This window comes from Mytilus trossulus, chromosome 12 (genome assembly GCF_036588685.1).
Source record: "Mytilus trossulus isolate FHL-02 chromosome 12, PNRI_Mtr1.1.1.hap1, whole genome shotgun sequence".
NCBI classification, from domain to species: Eukaryota; Metazoa; Mollusca; class Bivalvia; order Mytilida; family Mytilidae; genus Mytilus; species Mytilus trossulus.
The window spans coordinates 24,531,347-24,551,594 of NC_086384.1; the positions used below are offsets into that span (position 1 = coordinate 24,531,347).

General features: G+C 33.6%; 2 protein-coding genes across 2 annotated transcripts; one reads left to right on the forward strand and one right to left on the reverse strand.

Moving 5' to 3' along the window:
* Window positions 1-2,366: 2,366 nt before the first annotated feature.
* Window positions 2,367-7,705, reverse strand: LOC134693444 (peptidyl-prolyl cis-trans isomerase H-like). Its single transcript, XM_063554271.1, has 7 exons — window positions 7,590-7,705; window positions 6,317-6,381; window positions 6,000-6,068; window positions 5,590-5,632; window positions 3,952-4,047; window positions 3,601-3,688; window positions 2,367-2,738 (listed from the first exon to the last, which is right to left on the reverse strand). The coding sequence occupies exons 1-7, from the start codon at window positions 7,659-7,661 to the stop codon at window positions 2,629-2,631; spliced, it is 543 nt and encodes a 180-aa protein (XP_063410341.1). The 5' UTR covers window positions 7,662-7,705; the 3' UTR covers window positions 2,367-2,628.
* A 998-nt stretch (window positions 7,706-8,703) lies between these two features.
* Window positions 8,704-19,854, forward strand: LOC134693133 (solute carrier family 23 member 1-like). The gene is made up of 11 exons (XM_063553840.1): window positions 8,704-9,054; window positions 10,627-10,784; window positions 12,071-12,186; window positions 12,744-12,820; window positions 13,742-13,923; window positions 14,631-14,751; window positions 15,625-15,781; window positions 16,933-17,186; window positions 17,869-18,142; window positions 18,850-18,945; window positions 19,562-19,854. The coding sequence occupies exons 1-11, from the start codon at window positions 8,728-8,730 to the stop codon at window positions 19,753-19,755; spliced, it is 1,956 nt and encodes a 651-aa protein (XP_063409910.1). The 5' UTR covers window positions 8,704-8,727; the 3' UTR covers window positions 19,756-19,854.
* The last annotated feature ends 394 nt before the right edge of the window (window positions 19,855-20,248 follow it).

Sequence of the window (20,248 nt, forward strand, 5' to 3'; positions counted from 1 at the left end):
TAAAAAATCAAGGTGTTGCAATACTTTTTTCAATGTGTATATGTCATGGAGTCAAGAATACATAATGAATACTTACACACTAGTGAAATGCCAATCTTTAACGAAAGGCAGTTATGCCCCTTCGTTCGTTACATCAAGTTTTGTCAATGTAGGTCACTTAAGTGTCTGGGAACTCTTATCTAAAACTAGGTAGTGATGCCCCCACAACCCACTCTAAAGTAACTGTGTTATTACAAAGTCAACGTGAGACATTCTTTGAGATATTATTGTGTCTGGGAGACACAAATGATGAGTAAATTGCGGGCGCATTAGAACGACAAGGCTTAGTCCATGGAGTCACTGATAAGGTCTTTGCCTCGGAACTAAAGACATTTATTCTAAAAACAGTTGTTGGCGTAACACGGGTTGTGTTCTTCTCATATATGCTATGATACTAAACCCCTAACGAGAGGGTTGTGCCTGATATTCATATGATGAAATCATAATCTTTCAGTCAGTTTAATTGAAGTCTGGAGCTGGCATGTCAGTTAACTGCTAGTAGTCTGTTGTTATTTATGTATTATTGTCATTTTGTTTATTTTCTTTGGTTACATCTTTTGACATCAGACTTGGACTTCTCTTGAACTGAATTTTAATGTGCGTATTGTTATGCGTTTATTTTTCTACATTGGTTAGAGGTATAGGGGGAGGGTTGAGATCTCACAAACATGTTTAACCCCACCGCATTTTTGCGCCTGTCCCAAGTCAGGAGCCTCTGGCCTTTGTTAGTCTTGTATTATTTTTATATGAGTTTCTTGTGTACAATTTGGAAATTAGTATGGCGTTCATTATCAATGAACTAGTATATATTTGTTTAGGGGCCAGCTGAAGGACGCCTCCGGGTGCGGGAATTTCTCGCTACATTGAAGACCTGTTGGAGACCTTCTGCTGTTATTTTTTATTTGGTCGGGTCGTTGTCTCTTTGACACATTCCCCATTTCCATTCTCAATTTTATTTAGCATTATAAAAATTATTTGAAGATGCAGTTTATCATTGCAAATGAGACAACTTTCCACAAGAAACTAAATTACATTAAAATTTGGAAATTATAGACCATCATACCACCTTCAACAATTAGAAACACCCATGTCTTCTTCTATCAAATAGATTGGGAAACTTCATGCAGTTAAAAATCCCTGAAGTAAGTCATACACTCACTTTTTGTGGAATAGTATTCTCCGTATATTAATTAGTGTAAAAATTTTCAAAGTGGATTGGGAAACAAGTTACTGTAAATTTAGAAATTATTGCAGGCATTTATTTTTGCCATTTTGTCATTTAAGACCAAAATTTTATTTTAATTTTAGAGATATTCAGAAAAAAGACATGGGTCAGCCATATATTGTCCCCTTCTGAAAGACTATCATTGTTTCTCAAGACTACTTGCTAATGGTGTCGAGGGAGAGCAGAAGTATCAGTCCTTGAAATTTTCTCCCCCTCCCCCAAAGAAAGTATCCCTAAAAGCACTTATGAACACTGCAGGGTACAGATTACTTTCATTTAGGAATGTATGAAGGAGTGGAATAATATGGACAATATCTGTGTTATAGTTATTTTTCATTATTTATAATTGTAGGTATTTATAAAATGAAGAGCACAAAGCAGGGTCCATAATTCATATCTTATTCACATGTTCTTGTTCTTCATGTGCATGTAACTTACTATACATCAAACAACCATCCACCAACCACCATTATTTACCCCAAAAAAATGATTGATACTCTCTTTCACCATCTTTAAATTTCCCTTTCTCTTTCTTGTTGTTTTAAAAGTAAAATCACAAACTCATCAACTCCGAAGAAAAATTAAAGCAGAAATTCCCTAATTAAAAGGCAAAATCAAAAGCTCAAACACATCAAACGAATGAATAGCAATTGGCACATTCCTGACTTAGTACAGACATTTTCTATATAGAAAATGGTGGATAAGACCTGGTTTTACAGCTAGCTAAACCTGTCACTTGTTTAAATGTTTTCTTCTCTTTTCATGTTGTTGCATCAACAATATGCCCCTAGTTTGTATAGACTTTGTGTACCCCCATATCCCACATCTGAATAGGGTTCAAATTCAGCTGATACTGACCTAGATGATACTTTGGATTCATTTATTTTTCATTTGTGGGTATCAATTTTAGTGTATTGAGGAAAACTTGCATGTTTGTGGGTATTTATTTACCTATGTTTGCAAATCTCTGCATACTAAGCCTAAAGAAAATGTGAAATTTGTTGAACATCTGAATTTGAGCTCACATGTATCCATGAAAACCACAAAAATTGGTATTCAACTAATAATAATGAATTGACAGAATTGAGTATAAAAATATATGTTCGATCAAGACAGATATTTCTTTTATTTGTATAATACAGATATGCATCAACTAGTAAAACAGTTTTCTTCTCCTACATCTTTCATACTTGATTGCAACACTAACATAAAGCACCAGTACTAGAAATAAGTCTGTTATTCGGTCATTTGGTTGGTCCCTGCGATATCTGACCAACAACATAGAAACAGATCAATGTACTGATTCAAATCAGACAATGTTATCTATAAAACTGATGGTCATGGTCATTTCCTGTTTCCGATCGTCACATTTCTCCACATTGTGTTATTACAACTGCTATTTTAGGTTTATTATTTGGTCCTGTTGGAACATTTTCTATTTTCCTCAGAATTAACAGTCCATCTACCACTTTACCTGAAAAAATAAATAAAGAATAATTACATAAAATATAAAACAAAGTTTTAAAGTCAAGCAATACTGGACATTAATTTTTTTTCTCCAAACTACAGCGGATAAGCATAAACATAAACATAAACAAGTATTTCAATTTTATTTGTCTTTCTTTTAAAAGGGAAATAATGTATAATAATGAAAAGGGTTTATGAATCTAGACTTGCCTTAGTCTAAGTCAACAAATTTGGTTAAAATTTAAAACTCAGATCTGTCATGACTGTATAATAAAATAATTCTTGTATGATTTGCATATTAGGGAATACGTTGATATGATTGGTCAAGAGGACATCCGGTAGTTGATCTTGACCGTGTTTATTTTTCGATAAGACCTTGACCGAAATTCTTTACATAACCAATGTAAACAAGATGGCAGAGATTATAACAAAGACGTTTACAAAATTTATTTCACTGCACGCTAATGGTTAAATAAAAAAACAAAAACAAAAAGACTCGTTTGAATTATAAGAATTTCTGTAGTTTATTTCCAGATCAGATTGCAAATATCAAGGAGTACATATCTTTGTGTAAGCCAACAAATAAATTCATGCACCAGGCCTATTCATTGACACAAATATACAACTTACTTGGGATAGAGGTTACAAGTGTGGAAACATATTTTACCTATTTCCAATTTTAAAGAATTATAAGGAATTAACGCCTTTTTAAAGGAATTTATTGGTGTATAAATTAAACTGGACCAAGTCATTCACAAACATATTTTATTTGTTTGTGAGTGATTGGTCGAGTGTATACACCAATAAATTCCTTTAAAAAAGCATTTAATTCTATAATAGAAATCTACTGAAATATTTAAAATCCTTACCAAAGACAACATGTTTACCATCTAAAAAGTCACATTTTGTTGATGTGATGAAAAACTGACAACCATTACTGTCTTTTCCACTATTGGCCTGAAATAAATGAGTAGAATTGATTATAATTGTAGATATATTAATAATTCATTTATAAAATATCTCTAAATATGTTTAACATTTTTGAAATAATACGGGGCATGCCGGGTAGTTGGATTTACAATACCTTTATTTCAAATATTCCTAAAAGGTGTGCTGATTGGTATTTTAGTCTTTAGCTTTATATCCATAATTAGACCTTTCCTACAGTAATGACTTGCAACCCATAAAGTAAAAAGTGACTGCTCTTGTACCATACTAACCATAGATAAAATACCAGGTCCAACATGCTTCATTTTAAAGTTTTCATCAGAAAAGGCAATTCCACCATATATACTACAAATACCTGTTCCATCACCCTGTAAAAATAATAAGTCTCTGTTAGTCTTGTTTCATGTAGGATAAAAGATACCATTGATTCATGAGTATGGTGCTTTTTCTATCTTTGATATCATTAGATATTATTATACTTCAAGTTAAAATGCCATATTTTGATTGGCTAAGACGAGGGTGTCAATTTACTCTATCACATGATTTTTTTTTAATGTTACCCTCTTGTCTAGACCAATCAGAAATCGATTATTTAAAGAACAATGAATTGAATTTACATCAAGGAATTAAATACAATGCTTAAGTTCTACGTTTTGGCTTAGATTTTATTATTAAATAAAATAAAACATCTTGCTTGACTTTTTTTTTTTTTCTAATGCCCGTAACGTTGTTTTGAACGTGACGTCATAGAAAAGCCAATAATGATAGGACATTCAGTATAATAAATTAAATAACACATAGCTGAGAGGGTGATAGAGCAGATTGGAACCCCTCGGAAAGGCATTGTCAACCTTGGTTTCGCCGCGGTTGACAATGTTTTCTCAGGGTACCAATCTGCTCTATCACCCTCTCAGCTATGTGTTATTTATATAATGTTCTACTTATTTTTTTTCGATTCTTAGGAATTGACAAAAAATGCATGACACGCTGCAATTGTTTGCACCTGTGAGTAGTCCAAATAATTATGACACCTTGAAAGGTTATTACTATTTCTTTGACACCTTACATCTACATTTCAAAGCAAATATTTAAAAAAGCCTTCCAAGACGTCATAATTATTTTGACTAGAACACTGCCTGTCCTAAGTCAGGAAACTGATGTTCAGTAGTTGTCGTTTGTTGATGTGGTTTATAAGTGTTTCTCGTTTCTTGTTTTTAAAAGATTAGACTGTTGGTTTTCCTATTTGAATGGTTCTACACTAGTAATTCTTTGCAACCCTTTATAGATTGCTGTTGGGTGTGAGCAAAAACTTTGTGTTGAAGACCTTACTTTGACCTGTAATGGTTTATTTTTTATAAACTGTGACTTGGATGGAGAGTTGTCTCATTGGCACTCATACCAATTTTTTATTGTGATATCAGGGAAATCAGCATACTGATCATGCTGATTTATGAAATAGATATTGAAATGCAAGTTCTCATTTATTATAGAGATACTAACAGTAACATTATTTGCATTAAACAACAAGAATGTGTCCAAAGTACATTATGCATGGATGCCCCATCCGCACAAACATTTTCTATGTTCAATGGACCGTAAAAATGTGGAAAAATATCTAATTTTGACATTAAAATTAGAAAGATCATATCAGAGGGAACACATGTGTACTAAGTTTCAAGAAGATTGGACTTCAATTTCATCAAAAACTACCTTGGCCAAAAACTTTAACCTGAAGAGGGACAGACAGACGGAATAAGAAATGGGCGAACGAACGGACTGACAAACAGAGGGGGCACAGACCAGAAAACATAATGCCCATAAATGGGGCATCATGCAATAAATTCAGAATTCACAGTATATGTGTAGAAATAGCTTAATGTACATCAATTAGCATATAGATCAATACTTACATTTACAAAATCACCTCCTTGCACCATGAAATCTTTTATCACTCTAAGAAATAAGGGTAAGAAACATGAAAAGATTAAATTTAGGTAAATCAATATCAATTTCAAAATGTTCAAACTTTCCTTACAAAAGATTAAATTTTTGAAAACATGATAAATAAACTAATATTAAAATATTAAGACAATTAGATATTAGACATGCTAGATAGGTACAGACACCTGTTTATTTGTTGATTGCATTGGTTCTCTCTAGATATCTTTTGGTTATTTTTGTTGTACATTGTTGTAAGGCTGCTGGCTCATTAATGTATACCCTAACCCTACATTGTTCATTGTACATCTCCTTTTCATGTTTATGATATTACAATATTCCCTGTGTTCAAGAAAATCAAACTACACAGTTAAAGACTAACCTGTGAAATGTACACCCTTTAAATCCCATAGGAATGCCATCTTTCTTGTATTCCCCAGTACAAAACTGTCTGGAAAAGTAAATTTATAGATGGTCAGTCACCGTGGAAGTTGATAAATACAGAAATAACCTGATGTAAAAAGTTTACATCAAATCTCAATCTGTTCTATAAATAGAGAATATCATACAGCTTTTTCAATATGACGCCTGTGTCTAAACATGCTAAAATAACAAAATCAAATAATAAACGCATGCAATAATTTCTGAATTTACAGTATAGATAGGGAAGTTGTTTTGAAAGTTGTTATAAAAACACACCTGAAATTTTCTGCCGATTTTGGAACAACATCTGCAAATAGTTCAATCTTCAATCTTCCTTGTTCCTAAAACAAAAAAGTGAAATAAACATCAATAATTATTGAATATTAATTGCATCTAGTTTAAATGTATCTATCATTACATGACACTTTCATTTTTAAGAATTGAATGCTCCTTTTTGTAACTTCATTGGGGTGTAAAAGTGTTGACCGAAGTTCATTTTGTATGAAAAAATTGTGCGCACGGTCAATGCTTTTACAACCCTATGAAGTGACAAAAAGAAGCATTCAATACTTATAATAACATTTTTTTGCTAAGGAAACTATCACTTTCATGATACCAGGTTTGTAATTTTTTCTTTGATTAAGGTTCATCATAACAAATTGACAAATCAGGCCTTATTTACACTTCAAAAACTACTCTGTGTACAGACTTATCTCTACAGTTTGGAGAGTTTTAATGCCTGGCATCCACTAGCATGACTAGATTAATAGGATTTAAATGCATTTTGTGATTCAGAAAGATAAAAATCATTTCTGTATCTGTATCTGTATAGTATTGGAAATGAACTCAAAATAATGAGTAAAACTTATCCAAGAAGTGGATGTGTGCCACAGATGTATCTAGTCGCGTGATATAACTGCCTTAAAACTTTCCACAGTTTTACAGTTCACTGCAGCATTTGGTAGTAAGTTCAAATCAATGACAGTTTTGTGGAAAAAAAGAATGTCTATAAATGTCAGTATTTGCTGATAAAAGTTTTATTTGTTTGATGATAGAAGTTCTGGATGGTCTAGTATTAAATCATATGATGTTCAGTGGGGATGGCTACCAGGTCGTTCACTATTTTACACAGTAGTACCAGTCGTTGTTCTCATCTTCGTTCCACAAGAGGTTTATCCAAGGTCCTTCACCAAGGAGGTGACACTACTAGTGGATTTTGACAGGCATTTTTTTCTCACAATGTTAATCTTCGTACAGCATTGATTATATTGTTTTTTTTGGGTATTAAGTAGTGTTTGGTGGTGTGCTTTGGCCTTCAGTAATTTAAAGCATAATATGGGTATAACATTATATAGATAGTGCCCATTTTACTCCCGTGAACATTGCTGGTTTTTTTTTTGAGCAGCGCCTCCATAAAAAAAATCCGCCAAATAATGTTTAAAAACTACCTCCCCCTTTTTTTCTAAAATCGTTACTATGTTCTATTTAAACCATAACATGTGCATCGCGTGTAACTCTGTATTGAAGGTATTCAAATAAGCATACGTACTGTGTTTCCAATTGAAATATCAAAGAAAACTACGGGATTGTTAGTGTTATTTGGTTTTTCTGAATACGACATGTTGTCGGCTTTTTATTATCTCCCTTTTTAAAAATACTTTTAAGTTGGGTAAAGCTAAGTTAAATCAGACGAACTTCCGTATCGTTAAATTTTTCACACGATTTTTTCTTATGTTAAATATAATATGAGTAGAAAATAAGGGTGTTTATAAGAATTGTTTCATTCACATAAAATTTCAAAATAACATAAAGAAATATTAATAAATTTTGAGAATGGCAATTTGTCAAAGAGACAAGTCAGCATGATGTAGTGAAACAAAAAAATAAAGCCGAATTATTAATACTTTAATGACATTTAGGTGCCATTATATAGGTGCAAACATTATGCGTATAATGCGGAAGGGTTATCAAAAAGCATACGTTGATAAAAAAAAATTAATACAACCTGACAACGCCATATATGCAAATAAAAATTAATACACGTGCATCCCAAGGTAGCCACGGTAGCCTGGTCATTTTTCAATTTTCAACATTTGGCTTGCTATTATAAAACACAGCATGTTACAATTAACTGTACATTCACTATACATCATGTCTACATTTTATCTTATCTAAGGCTGTAAAATTGTTGCTATGGTAAGATAAAATTTGATACAAAACACCATGAACACCTTATTTAGATTTTCTTTACCTTAACAAAAGCTTTAACAAAAACCAGGAACAAATATATTGTTAGATATACCTGGGACTATTATATTAACTATTAGTCGTGCCATGGCATTTTAATGATAAACAAAATCATATTGCATTATCCACTTATAACTTACATCCAACCTGAGACTACTATAACACAGTGTTATAGTAGTCTCAGATCCAACTTGCATACAAGTTCAAAATCGACGTACTAAATAATCATAACCATATACCTGTAAACAAATCATGGCTTAACATGCTTTGATTCAACATAGTTTGGCCTTGATTTTTGCATAATGTAGAAAAAATATTCACTATCACTACTTGCATGATAACTTGAGCACATGGCTACCGAAGACAAATATACAAAAGAAGTTTTAATGATAGTATTTGATCTTACATCTTACATGATCATATACTAGTTGTCATTCAAAATGGCATCAGAGAATGATTTAATCAATGATGGTGTCCACAAAATAGATAATGGAATGATAACGGACAGTACAGAAACTGTACCAAACTATGAGAATACTGACAAGACAGAGGGGTTAAAGACGGATGAAACCCGAATGACAATAGAGCGGACAACTGACAGATGTGATTCAGAAAACAAAGAGGCGTCCTGTCTCCTTCATTCGAATTTAAGAGAAAAGAAAGACTCCGAATCTACTTCTGTTGAGATAGAAGACCAATCAGCTAGATTGTTGTATAAAGTGAGTGATAGACCGGCTCTGCAGTCCACCCTGTTCTTTGCATTTCAGGTGAGAATCTTCATAGTTCGATTATTTTAATACCCATTTCTGTGATAATAAGATCCAAAAGGCAAGCTCTAATTAAAATATAAAAAGCAAAAATCGATGCAAATATTGTGCATATATGTTATGGAGTAAATATGACAAATATACTGTAAATTCAGAAATGATTGCAAGATTTTTATTAATGCGTACGCATATAATGCAACTTGGTGTTTATGAAATAACAAGAACTAGATATCTGATATATAAGTATAAATAGCCTTTTCCCAAATCACAATGATAAGGATCACGCATTTTTGTCAATTATTGTAAAAATCGCCGCGCAATAGAAAATAGGCGATAGATTCCAGGTGGAAAGTTAACTCATAAATCAACGAGAAATTGATAGCTTAAAAAGAAAAAAGACAAACAAAAACAATACGGTACACGAAGTATACTAAATAGAAAACATAAGACTGGGCAACCGTGTCGAAACCCACCGAAAACTTGGGTGATCTCAATTGCAATTGCTCAAAATGTGCAATAACAAATGCACGACATTATAAAATAAAATATGAATTATCAATATGAAAATATCAACCATGAAGGCGACGATAAAGAATTCTAACATTAAACTATAATAACTAAAGTCACAATACGATTAAAATTTGATATATATACGTTTTTGAAACATGCCACCGTATGCATATCCGAGATGATATTCCGAAATAATTCTTATCTGATAAATTGTAAACCTTATTTTTTGTTTCAATTTTGTTACTTTCTGCGTGCTTTCTGTGCAGAGCTTTATCGTTTTCAGTGCGATGTATATTTCAATTCAGCCATGTGATGGGGTTTATATACATTCTACAAGGTTAATTTTTTAGGCAATAAATTGTTGAAGACTACAGGGATTGTTCTAAAACTAAGAAAACAAAAGCGATACCGTATTGCTGTGACCATGATACAGTATATTGTACCGGTGACCTTAAAAACTATTGTTTCAACTGTAATGTTTGCATTTATATTCTTGGTCACGCAATTATGTTCAATTACCTTGAAATAAATTATACCACAGCAGATTTTACCTACTTCATTGTGTATTTTCTCCAAATCCAGGTTTGAATGTTCTAGGACGATATTAACGGATATCAAATTTAGACTGCTCGTTTTCTTTACATTAAAATCATTAAATAGCGATCATCTTAGAAAAAAATACACATAAAACAGTTTGGAAAAAAATGAAACATAGGTCAATATGAATAAAAAAATCGGTGAGTCAGACCTATCGTTACTCAGTTTCTCATCTTTTGAGCATGGTGAATTCATGTTTCAATCATTGCAAATTTTGTGATGTGATGGCAATTTTTCTAGGTTTCACGTAAATGGACCGAATATTAAAAAAAGAAGATGTGATATGATTGCCAATGAGACAACTCTCCATAAGATATCAACATGACACAGAAATTGACAACTATAGGTTACCATACGGCCTTCAACGATGAGCAAAGCCCATACCGCACAGCCAGCTATAAAAGGGCCCAAAATCATTTTTGGACATAATCATATATAATCTTTTAGCTTTGGTTGTATTTTTAGAACACACTTTTGGCATTGCCATGGAATCTGACACTTGTAATATTGGTTGCAGAGGTAACTTGTGCTCGGGATGACGACGAATTGAAAGCTAGATTATTATCAACAACAATTTTATTGAGTGGTTTGACAACATTTGTACAAGTTACATTTGGTGTAAGGTAAATAGATCGTTTACGCAAATTATCATTAGTATGTAGTAAATGTACTTTATGCGGGGTTCACACATTGCCGATTATTGCTCCCGTTTGAGATCAGACAGCGATACGACACGAAAAGTGAAAAAGTCGGATTAGTATCCTCAATTATCTGGAATGTCCTATTATTGTCTGAACGCAGTCGTTTTAGTTCGTAACAGATTCCTACTGGTCGGGAAGGGTCCGAATAGTTCGGCAAAGCACCCCGACAGTTAGGTGCGTCCCGTAACATTCGGGGAAACTCAGCCGATTTTGTCTAGTCGGATTACAATCGTGCCTATGTCGTGACAGATTCTGCTCTATCGGATCGAATTCCTAACAATGTTCTGTGTATTCGGGACGGTGTCCTGTGGAACGGGAATGATCTGGAGAAGTCCCGACAATAACAGAATACAATACGACTGAGACCAGACAAAGCCGTTTGCAATGCGATAGAGCGGACCGTGATAGGATTACGTTCCGACAGTACCTGATCATCCCGATTATGTCGACAGTTTTCGAACGGATAACTTCCGTCAGCGTCGGTTCACTGTCTTGTCACTATCTGATCTCTGTCGGATTACATTCGGTAGAATCGGGACGCAGTCGTGACAGACTCGGTCGAATTTTACCTGGCGAAAGATACAAATCGAATTTCCATCCACGATTCACAGGACCTTGATCAGACTTTTGACAAATTTTAATCGGGAATGGTCCTGTCAAGGACGGCAGTAAAAATCGTGAATGTGTGACCCCAGCTTAAGACGAGATCCACGTTATTCTTTTTTGCATATAGAGAGAATATCCCTACTTTATATGGTTAAAACCTTTAAAAAATACCAATATCCATACTGTATTACTGTATATATATTGTAACATCCTACAATAAATACCAATATACCCACAACGTATATGGTTACAATCTTTAACAAGACCAATACCCATATCGTATATGGTAACAACCTACAACAATAAAGACCAATTCCAAAACTGCCTAACAATCTAATTACTGGGTTGAGTTCGATATCGTAGCAGCTACGTAGCTGGTACCAATATCCATGTAACAATCCGTCTATAGCTACAAATTCAATAGTCAAAATCTTCGAAGCACTACGTAGTCGCTACGGTATTGAACGCAACCCTGGTATCCGTTAATGGGTTCATCGATGATGCGATTTCGATTCTTGTGTTTTTATCCTTGTTCTTTCATTTACATGTTTTGACATCTCTCTTTTCCTTTCCCATTTTGGAGGATTTAATTACACTTTCAGAATGCCTGTTTATCAAGGACCAACCACAGCCTACATTATTCCGCTACTAGCTATAACAAACCTAGAAGAGTGGAAATGTAACTCAGATCATAATAGTTTTCTGAACAACACAGGCGGTAGGTTATTTTTCTCCATTAAAATGTATACTTGGAACAAATTAATGAGATTGTTTAATACATATACCTTTGATTTTAACTTGCAATAAATACGGGTGTCGCTTTTAGAGCAGGCTAGGAGGGGTTCGTCTCTACTTTTGATTTTGTTTAAAATACTTAGTTTCACTTCCGGACATAATGATTGCCAATAAGACAACTCTCCACAAGAGACCAACATGACACAGCACAATGTAATTACCAACTATACGTCACCGTACGGCCTTCAACAATGATCAAATCCCATACCGCATAGTCAGCTATAAAAGGCCCGAAATGACAATGTAAAACAATTCAAACGAGAAAACTAACGGCCTTATTTATCTTAAAAAAATGAACGAAAAACAAATATGTAGCACATAAACAAACGACAACCACGTACTGAATTACAGGCGCCTGACGCGGGACAGGCACATACATACATAATGTGGCGGGGTAAAACATGTTAGCGGGATCTCAACCCTCCCCTAACCTGGGACAGTGGTATAACAGTACAACATAAGTATGCTTTGTTTTTTTAGTAAACCAAAGTTTTTCATATTTAAACAACACAAAAGAACATATACGAGAGACGATCATATATCCAAGGTTTGCAGTTGTAAGTATACATAATGGAAAATGCAGAATTTTTAATTTTCAAAACACAAACATGAATGGTTAATTGTAATCAATATCAAAATAGATAGCCAAAACCCCTATTTAGTGAAATAATTAAATTTAGTGAAATGCATCCGTTATCTGCATGCCTTTCGCATATATGTTCGACTATCATTATCAAAAGTTTTGACTGCTTCATTCCTCCTTAAATTATAACAAGAGCATAGAAAAGATGATTTGTCAATAAAGACTATGAACAAATGAGGTTCTCTCTGCAAACTCTTACTCTATAAAAGCAAAAATCATTAGGCATTTGCTTAAAACACTAATAGAACACAGTTGACAGTTTCAGTTTGATTTTGCCAGAGACATCTTATATAATACTAAAATTACGAGGTCCAATTTGTCAGCCGTCATCACGTAAAAACGACGAATCAAAGAATTCAACTGTATATATAACTAATATAGTACAAAAGTGTAGATTAAAAATTACACCACTCTAAGTTCTTTTGTTTTCCACGTAATTAATATGCCAATAATTAAGAAGTTCCGGGTCGAGTCCGATACCGATACCAATAGTATAATCACCTGTTACCGATTACCTTATCTGTACGTTCCGCATCTGACAGGCGCACCACCAAACGGTGTATTCAGGATTAATATGCTTTATACACGGGTCGTAATCACATGGTTGACACTACTAAATTGTCAAATTGTTACCCATTGAGGTATTTTAATCAGTTAGAATACTAAAATAAGGCTTGCGCATAGTTATATACTTTTTAATTCAGTCACGGACCCGCGATATCACGGGTGTGTTCTAGTATAATTATAAGTCTCTGGCTTTGTAACAAAATCGAAAAAAGAAATAATTATTGACAAGTGACCGACTTTGTGCTTAATTTTTTCTTCTTATTTACAGCTTTCAGGATCCTTAATTGCAGCAGGGTGCATTCATGCATTTTTAGGATTAACAGGAATGGTAGGATATCTGATGAAATTTATTGGACCAATCACAGTCATTCCAACCATTCTGCTCATTGCCTTGGCTGTTTTTAAAATAATGGCGAACTTTTGTGCTATACACTGGGGTATATCTAGCATGTAAGACAAATATTTCTGTTGGGTTGATTTTATATATTTATTGTTTTTAATAAGTTTTCAGGTAAGTTCCGTCATGGTTTAATCAGAAGTATGACATAAATTGAATTCGGTATGATATCTAAAGATTTTTTTGTATCGATTAAAAAAATGTTATATAAAAACAACCTGCAAAACACATAACTGAATAGAGTAGTATCATCATAATACATTAAAAAAACTACAGCTTTTCATAAAGCTGATATGAACGTTTACAAGGAGCATTTTGTCCGTAGGTTTCTGTCAAATCTAAAAACGGCTTGTGTGAAAAGTCTTTATTTTGAACGCCGGATTGTATGTCAAACTCATTTAGAAAAAAAAGTAAAGCATACTGAAAAATAAATAATTACAAAACAGCAAAATCATAACACATATTAAAAAGCTGACATAAAAAGCAAATATATTTACTAAAACACATTTTATTATTGTTTTTTTGTTTGTCTTTTTATTCTTAGCCATGGCGTTGCCAGTTTATTTTCAAACTATGAGTTTGAGTGTCCGTCTGGTATCTTTCGTCCCACTTTTATTAAAATTGTGGAAAAAATCAAAAGGGAAAAGTTCACGGTTTTTTTCAGAAGTGATCATATTGAAAATATTTAAGGTAAAGGCCATTTAAAAAAAAAGACTTCCAATCTTCACTTCAACTTGCAGTTTTTGTTTTTGTTTTACAGTTCAGTGATAATTTCGTTGATCACATCTTTATACCTAGCTGGATGGAGAATGCCATTGCCTTTCTGGACAAGTGACAGAGGATTTCATATCGTTAGATATCCATTACAACAAGTTCTATCTGTATGTAGGTTTTATGTCATATAGATATCCATTGAGATGTTATTTTTACAGATAAGCTAAATTATCTATAGTAAAGGATCCTACAAATTAATGTAAGATACAGTCACAGAAAATAATTATATCTATAAGTAGGTCTGAGCCATGGACAACTCTACAACAGATTTATCCATCGCATCACCAGCAGTGATGGTGATACATGGCGTGTACATTATGTATATACAACTCGTCTAAACACCCAACCCAACAATGTTAGATCTGTAAATTCGCTTTGGCATTTTTTTTTTTGAAACAGGTTTCTATGAAACTCGCGGAGGTTTCTGTTAATTCTCAAACAACGGTCCATGTGTCATTACTCAAACGTCTCTATTGCAAGCTATTTTAACAGTAACGTATCAGCACAACATAAGAAACTGTTAAACTTAATAGCAAATGGCTTAACTCGATAGAGACATAAAAAATTACATAAAACATTAGACATTTCACCAAAATGAGTGTACTCGTAGTTCCTCTCATGTGAAGTCGTGTCTTCTCTTTCTTTTATTGTTGAGACGATAGTTTTAATACAATATGTAAAGTCGTCCAGTTTAGGGTTAGACGATTGATATGCACAGGCGGATCCAGCCATTTTTAAAAGGGGGTTCCCGACCATGGGTAAAGGGATGGGTTCCTACCCCGGACACCCCTGGATCCGTCAATAATATGTTACAACTCTGTACAGTAAAAGTTTATTTCCATAATTTATTGTTGCTAAAAAATAAAATAATCTGCTGGTTTGTTTTGTGGTGTCAACTTAAGTTTTATTTGTAAGAAAAAAAAATGTTTGCCTTTCCTGTCAAATTTCATTCATGTTATTGTAGTCTTTTACATATGCAGATGTTGATCGCCATATTGGTAGGCTGGAGCATAGCTGCCATATTCACAGCTGCAGGAGTCCTATCAAATGATAAAACTCAGAAACAGTACGAAGCCAGAACAGATGCCAGGAGTCATGTTATTGAAACCACGCCTTGGTTTTATTTGCCCTATCCAGGTACATTATAACACATAACAGTAGAATGAAATAAAATTAACAAACATTCAACACAAGAACAACAGTAACGACAAAGATTGAGGTTTAAAATAATAAGTCGGAAAAAAGACAATCAACATCACGAAGAAAGCTAGGGGAAAAATGACAATCAGAACCATGAAGAAAACAAGGAAAAAATGACATTTAGCACCATGAAGAAAACAAGGGAAAAAATGACGCACCATGAAGAAAACAAGGAAACATGACAATCAGAAAAATTAAGAAAACAAGGAAAAGAAAATTAGCACAATGAAGAAAACTCGAAAAAAGACAATCGGCACCTTGAAAAAAACAAAGGAAAGTATGACAATAAGCACCACAAAGAAAACAAAGAATAATGACAATTAGCACCATGAAAACAACAAGGTAAAAGACAATCAGCACCTTGTAGAAACAGAGGAAAAAATGACAATAAGTGCCATGAAGAAAACAAGGAAAAAAGAAAAATGAAAACATTCCACAGAAAATGGAAGATTGTGCAAAAACTTGTGGTGAACCCGGATCTTCTGAAAGGATAATAAGCCATTAGTCCAATTATGACAGCCGCGAAAGTACTTTCCGATTGACTCTTACACACCACCAAGATCTGATGCAGTGGAATCAACGTTAGATATGGAAGAAACGATACGTCTTATTTGTAGTTTAACCGATTTTCTCTTGTTTCGATTGGAAAGTTTTGACTGAGTCACGATTCATACGCCAGACGAAGCAGGCATGATAGGTGGCGTTAGTCCTGGTTATTCATGCACTCGCTCCTTTTGGAGTTCAAGTGAATCCGTTTTCCTTTTACCTTGGTGTATGTCATCTTTGTCGATTCTTGATAATTGAACCAATGTTGCCCTAATTATACGAAAAAAACCAAAGATAACGCACACACAATATATTGCGTGCCATCTGTTATCTGAAACATATCACTCGTATATGGCTTTTAAAAGTTAAAGAAGAAATATAACTTCAATATTTTTTCAAAACTAGTCGGAGAATAAGACATTCCGTTTCTTTGTTGATTATTTGCCCGAATCAAAACAATATGACACTTGTCCTCTTTAGAACTTTCCAAATCTTTATAGTATGTTTTTAAAGTTCTTAATTTAGTCTGTTATTTATTACAGGACAATTTGGTGGCATAGGTTTCAATTCTGGAATATTCGTTGCATACCTAACTGCAACATTTACATCGGTAGTAGACTCGATTGCAGACTACTACGCATGTGCTAAAATGTCCCACATCCCTCCACCACCCGTGCATGCAGTAAATCGTGGAATCAGTGTAGAAGGAATTATGTGTGCTGTTTCCGGAATTTTCGGAACTGGGCATGGAACAACGACATTTGGGTCTCACATCGGCTGTATTGGCATAACACGGGTATTTAGCCCTGATAATATTGCCAATTTGACAACCCCGTGAAGAGATATAAAAGATGTAGTATGAGTGCCAATGAGACAACTCCCCATCCAAGTCACGATGTGTTAAAATAGACCACAGTAGGACAAAGTACAATCTTCAATACGGAGCCTTGAAGAATTTTTTTTAATTTGATTATAACTACACGAATTCATAGATGTATTTAGATAAATCATAAATTATGTCATGTGAGTTGGTTAAGTGAATAAAACTTGTACTCGAAACGATAATTAAAAAAAATTTAATAAGAAATGAACAGCTTAATTCAATTGTTACACTTACATTAAAAGATCGGTAAAAAGCCAAATTGTATTCCATAAAGATAAAGATGGGTCAATTACAAGAAGGATATCTCTATCCTCTTTTGGTATTATGTTTCTCCTGAAAAGGTATGTTGTTTGATATAAAAGAGAAGATGTGGTGTGATCGCAAATGAGACAACCTTTTACAACAAACCAAATGACTAATCAATATTGCACTATAGATCGCCGAACGAACTTCAACAATGAATAAAGCCCATATCGAATAGTCAGCTGTAAAAGTTCCAGAAATTATAAAAAAAATATAAAACAATTCAAACGAAAAAACGAATGGTCTAATTATGTACAAAAAACTGGTTGTTACAACGGATTTTTAATTGTAGGTTGCTAGTCGTTTTGTTTATCAGGTATTTGCTCTGATGTTGATCATTTGTGCAATAGTTGGTAAATTTGCTGCTGTGTTTATAACTATACCATATCCAGTATTAGGAGGAGTACAAGTTTTAGGATTTGGAATGTTTATAGGATTAATAATGTCAAATGTACAGTATATAGACATAAATTCAAATAGGAATTTGGCTATTATTGGCATTGCCATAATGATAGGATTGATGATACCGTTCTGGGCTTCAAATAACGTGAATTCTATAAAAACAGGTGAGTCACTGCAGCGCTCTTACATATTAGTTTAAACATATTTATTTATAGTGGATTGGGATACAAGTTTTGCAACTTATATTTATCCCACTTTGCGGGTGCGAGTGCTGCCTTGTAGCAGCATTAGCCTACTCTTTTTCGAAATCTACAAGGATATCTTTAACGTGTAAGAGATATGGCTCTCTATTAACACGGGTCAGCCATTTATCGTCCCCTTCCGATACCATCGTTTCCTTAAGACCATACTCGCAAATGGTGTCAAGGGAGAGCCGAAAATTGAGTTCCTGAAATTTCCATCCCGAACAAGAATCGAACAGGAACCTTTGTGTTAGTAATCCGATGCACTAACCACTACACCACGACTCTTACATATTCTAAACGCTTTACTTTTATTGTATATGATATTCACTGAGACAACCATTAGAAGAGATCAAACCATGAGACGATAAGCAACTGTTGGTGTGCACTATAAGTTGGATGTTAAAAAAAGTATAGTCAATTTCACTTAATTTCGGTTCACTCGCAGAGTCTTTAAATTCATCATATTCTTCAACTGATAACAGAACTATCTTTATGTGAGGTTCATTTTAAAATAATCTAATGTTTGTCTGGGGGTTCTAGTATTTCAGGTTATGCATGTTCCTTTTATATCATATACTCTTTTATATATTTTATCCGAGTGAACATTTTTCATACTTGTGCTTCAGGAATTCAAGAGCTTGATGGATTTTTAGAAATGGTACTGAGCAATCCTAATCTTTCTGGTGGATTTACAGCATGTTTCCTTGACAACACAGTTCCTGGTGGGTAAAAGTGTCATTATTTTCTATGCTAAGGAGGCTGGATTTGGAGTCTTTTTGTGTCTTTTCTTTAACATGATTCCTTCATGCCTTTTCTTAAACTCTTTCCTTCGTATCTTTTCTTTAACTTTTTTCCTTCGTGTCTTTGCTTTATTCATTTTCGCCATCTTTTTCCTATTCTTTATACTTCAGCACCCCGTTTATAAACCTTATTCTTTATTGGTTGGTTATTTTTAGTTTTCTCTATTCGTAATATTTTTAGCCCTTATTTTATATATTTGATCCTGTTTGTCTCTATTGTGTAAACAAAATCTAGATCCTCAAATGTAGTTCATACGAAAAACATTAAATATTTCATCTCCGGGGATAACACCGGCTACATGTAATCAGTCAATTTCTTCTACTGTAGCCTTGGTCAGTTTTGGGGCCTTTTATAGCTCGCTTTGCGGGAATTATTCATTGTTGAAGGCCATACGAATACTATATATTTGAAAGATTGGTAAAGTCTTTTAATCTAAGCAAATTAAACGTATCATACAAGTACAATTTATAGTACAAATTATAGTTTGAATGACGAATGTAAAAATGAATTATACTAGTAAGAAAATTTTAATTTAAGGAACTCTGAAAGAGAGAGGCCTGGTTGGTTGGGCTACAGGAGGGATAGACGAGGAATGTGAGGAACCAACAGGAGATATAGAAGATTCAGCGGATGTTTATGAGATACCTGCCATCACTCGTCTTCTTGAAAAAATATCTTTCACGAGATTTATACCATTTTCACCGACATTTAGAAGACGTAAAGAACAATGACTGACCGTACCATATTAAACTAAAATGATTTGGAATTGTAGACATCCAAGAGCATAGGAAATCAAAATATGTTCCAAAAATTATAGATTATTTTTTAAAAGTCAGAAAAATATTTAAAACTGTATTTATAATAGTATCTACTCAAAGTGACTTATAGGTCCATTGGACCGAGTGTAATTTTATTGAAATATTTCAATATTGTACATATCCTTGTTAGGCACAATGTCTTTATAATAAACATGTATATAAGTATTGTATTATTGTATCATACTAATGTTCGATGTATCGCTGTTGGGTTTACCTCTAATTTGTATTATTTCAATTGACTCCTAATTTGGAGTATTTTGATTAAAGGAGGGACGAAAGACACCACAGCTAGGGACATTCAAGCTCATAGTAAATGAATATATTCAACAAAGACACATCTATCTTCAGCAACGTTAAAAAAGGTGGTCGGAGGACACAGTTTTCGTCCTTTGATTTTCAAAACTGC

Excerpts from the sequence above, each read along its gene's own strand:
- LOC134693444 (XM_063554271.1), bottom strand. The coding sequence starts at position 7,661 with ATGTCGTATTCAGAAAAACCAAATAACACTAACAATCCCGTAGTTTTC. Across the intron at positions 5,633-5,999 it reads AAAGGGTGTACATTTCACAG|AGTGATAAAAGATTTCATGG; the intron begins GTTAGTCTTTAA and ends CTTATTTCTTAG. Across the intron at positions 3,689-3,951 it reads GACCTGGTATTTTATCTATG|GCCAATAGTGGAAAAGACAG; the intron begins GTTAGTATGGTA and ends CATTTATTTCAG.
- LOC134693133 (XM_063553840.1), top strand. The coding sequence starts at position 8,728 with ATGGCATCAGAGAATGATTTAATCAATGATGGTGTCCACAAAATAGAT. Across the intron at positions 10,785-12,070 it reads CAAGTTACATTTGGTGTAAG|AATGCCTGTTTATCAAGGAC; the intron begins GTAAATAGATCG and ends TTACACTTTCAG. Across the intron at positions 15,782-16,932 it reads GTTTTATTTGCCCTATCCAG|GACAATTTGGTGGCATAGGT; the intron begins GTACATTATAAC and ends TATTTATTACAG.